The 3,118-nt window shown below is 43.4% G+C and overlaps 1 protein-coding gene across 1 annotated transcript in view; it reads right to left on the bottom strand.

Moving 5' to 3' along the window:
• Positions 1-2,538: 2,538 nt before the first annotated feature.
• The window catches only part of NEUROG2 (neurogenin 2), a 954-nt gene continuing 374 nt past the window's right edge, over positions 2,539-3,118 (bottom strand). The window contains exon 2 of the mRNA XM_010858516.1: positions 2,539-3,118. This exon is cut by the window's right edge and continues 25 nt beyond it. Within this exon, the coding sequence (XP_010856818.1) occupies positions 2,547-3,118 (572 nt within the window). The 3' untranslated portion in view covers positions 2,539-2,546.

Raw genomic sequence — 3,118 nt, 5'->3', positions numbered from 1 at the left:
GGTTAAGTCATTAGCTGTATTACCATTCATCAAAACTATGACTATTGAACCCTCTCTCGATCCATGCCTCTCCGAATAAGCCATTAGGGTCACCACCTAGTTATAGGATTCCCATCCCCGCTTCCCCCTCCAGTTGGGTTTTCCTGAGTACCTGCACCTGAAGAGTTGCCTCCCCAGACATGTCAGGAACCTGTTTCTTGGCATGTTTCCAAAAGAGGTCTGCTCTCACAATAACCACCATCATCACTAAAAGAACAGTGATTTGGCATTAAAACTGTGTTTTAGAATTCTCATACTACAATTGCTTGGCTTTTTAAACACTAGAAACATAAAGGTGTAGGAGAAATATCTCTTTCTCCTTATTAGATAATCAAGAGTGGTTAAGAATAATAAAATCTTTAAACTAGAAGGGGTTTTCCAACAAGTCTCCCTTACATCCAAAGATGAAAACCAAACAAATGCTGGGTTGGTTCTTCCTTTTATTAAAAATAGCTATTCAGTTATTAAACACAATATTTCTACATGAACAGAGAGGAGGAGTAGTTAGGACATTTTAGAATGATCATTGGTATATGCAGAGTAGAGGAGGATTTGCTTAAAGCGGAAGCAGATATGAAATTCATGAGGGTGGGAGGAACTATGAACAACCAACATTTCTTTGCTGGCATGTTTGTTTTTTTTTTTTTTTTTTGGCTTGTGAAGTCTTGGCCACCCTCCTCTAAAGTGGTCAGCCTTCACCTGATCATCTTTGACCCAAGGCCAGTCAAAGAGCATTGATTTCTGCTTTGGAGACTGAGCTGCAAGTTACAGAGTTATGTATCCTGGTGATTAGGAAACCGTTTTTGCTTTCTCTCTGAAGATGTTTTGTCTATGTAAACTGCTTTAACAAAGACTGAATTGGCTAACATGAAATCAGCTTCCAATAATGAATTTATAAACACTCAGTTACGTCACAGATGTTAGAGATCACTATCCAGTCCCTTTTGTTTACAGACGATAACTGAAGCTCAAAGAAGTGAAGTGTAAGAACCAAATTTCTACACACTCCGTCAAGATAGTTCAACTCCACTATTTTTTAAAAGCAAAGTTTCTGAACTTTGGTGCTCATCATTACTTAATTATAATTTAAATTCCCCAAACTTTTTTTTAACTAATCTTGTTTGCTCAGAAATTGATTTCTTAAAAAACAAGCTTTTATTTGTATGGAGAGTTACACTTTTATGTCATTGTTAGTGTCTTGAATATAATTCAGCTTCCTGTGATTGCTTAGACCTTATGTGTCAATGAATTCTACACACAAACATTGACAAAACAAAAACAAACAAGTACTCTACTCAGATATAGGGAGTTAAGAAAAAAAATGCAACTTATTCTTCTAAAAGCCACCTAAACAGGAAAGTAATAAACACACAAAAATTATGAAAATTAGATACTTTATTTATAGTTTAATCACAAGAACAATTTTCTTGTTCTTTCAAGAAGTAAATACATACTAGAATAAACTCTGTAGAATATACAAAAAAATACATACTTTTCCCATGAAATTTTTCTTTATAATAAATAGAAGGAAACACGTGTGTGGCTGATCCTGATAATGCTCCGTGTCTGCTTAGGTTTTCAGTGTGTTGATTTATTTTTAATCTCTTGAAAGAATGGGGGAGTTTCTTCTCCCCTAAAAGGTCGAGATAAATAATTCATGAAGCAATCCTCCCTCCTGATTTTTCCGTTTTCCTCCACATTTTTCCTTTTGATAGAGAGTTCAGCCTAAATTTCCACGCTTGCATTCAATCATTACAAAGCCTACAAATTATACAATGACTTCTAACCTGGCCCTCTAACAAAACAACTTTTTCCCCCTTATAAATCATAAGAGACAGATGGCAAAATGGAGAAGAAAAAGGAAAGAGAAGAGCGGGACAATAGGCATTGTGACGAATCTGGGAAACAGAACAAAGTGCACATCAGAGAGGGAAAGTTTGGTTTGACAGGTGAAATTCCCACAGCCCGCAGGCAGCACTGGGAATAAAGCAGATGCCAGCCATTGCAAATCTGTGGATAATATTATTACCGGTAAAATCATTCAGATGCTAAGATACATTTCTTTCTACTCGACATTAACATCTCTATGTAGAAGCAAAGGTGAAGAGATCACAGGAACCGGTTGCGTTCCCCCTGGGAGATTCACATGAATCGCACCGAGAGGGCAGGAGCGTCAGTCCGCTCTACAAACTCTTTAGAAGTGTCACCTTTATCTCTTCCCAGCATCTTTTTACCTTAAGTGCCTCCCTCCTCCCGGCCCCCAACTCTACAATCCTCTTCGACAATAAGCTCCATCACGCCAATAAATTAGAGAGCCCGGCTGAACTAAGGAAGCCCTTACTTAGCCAAGGAATGCAACCAATAACCGAGTAATCAGAACGGCTACACATGCTCTGAGTAGTGAGACGGTTTCCCGGGCATGGAAAGCGGGGGATGGGAGGAGGGCTTGATCGGGGGCAGGAAAGGGTACCCACTAAGGCCTGGCGTGGGTAGCAGAGATGGCAGTTCTAGATACAGTCCCTGACTATGGGGAGGTGAGGTGCGTAGCGGTGCTTGTCTGGAGGTGGGGGCTGCCAATAGTCCATGTCTGAACCCTCCGGGCTGGAGGGAGATAAAGTGCAGCTGTAGGGGGAGGTGGAGTTGGAGGACGCCGAGGAAGACTCCGCGGGGCTGTTTGTGCAGCTCCACGTGGAGGCGGGCGAAGGGCTGTCTCCGCTGTTGCTCAAGGCGGCGCTAGTGCCTCCCGGACTCAGTATGACTGCCTCCGAGAAGAGCGCCCCGGGCAGGCTGCCGCCGCCACAGTGGTCAGCCAGGCGCAGGGTCTCGGTGAGCGCCCATATGTAGTTGTGGGCGAAACGCAGGGTCTCGATCTTGGTGAGCTTGGCGTCCTCTGGGAATGTGGGGAGCACCTCACGCAGCGCGTCCAGCGCCGCGTTCAGATTGTGCATGCGGTTGCGCTCGCGGTTGTTGGCCTTCAGTCTACGGGTCTTCTTGATGCGCTGCACGGTCTCGGCCGTCTTGGCGCCGCGAGAAACAGCCCTTGCCCTCGAAGGGCGCCGCTTGCACTCATGAACCACAC

Source organism: Bison bison, unplaced genomic scaffold, assembly GCF_000754665.1.
Source record: "Bison bison bison isolate TAMUID 2011002044 unplaced genomic scaffold, Bison_UMD1.0 scf7180017864389, whole genome shotgun sequence".
Lineage (NCBI taxonomy): Eukaryota > Metazoa > Chordata > Mammalia > Artiodactyla > Bovidae > Bison > Bison bison.
Note: the sequence above shows the minus strand (reverse complement) of the source record. Positions and strands in the feature narration are given on the sequence as shown.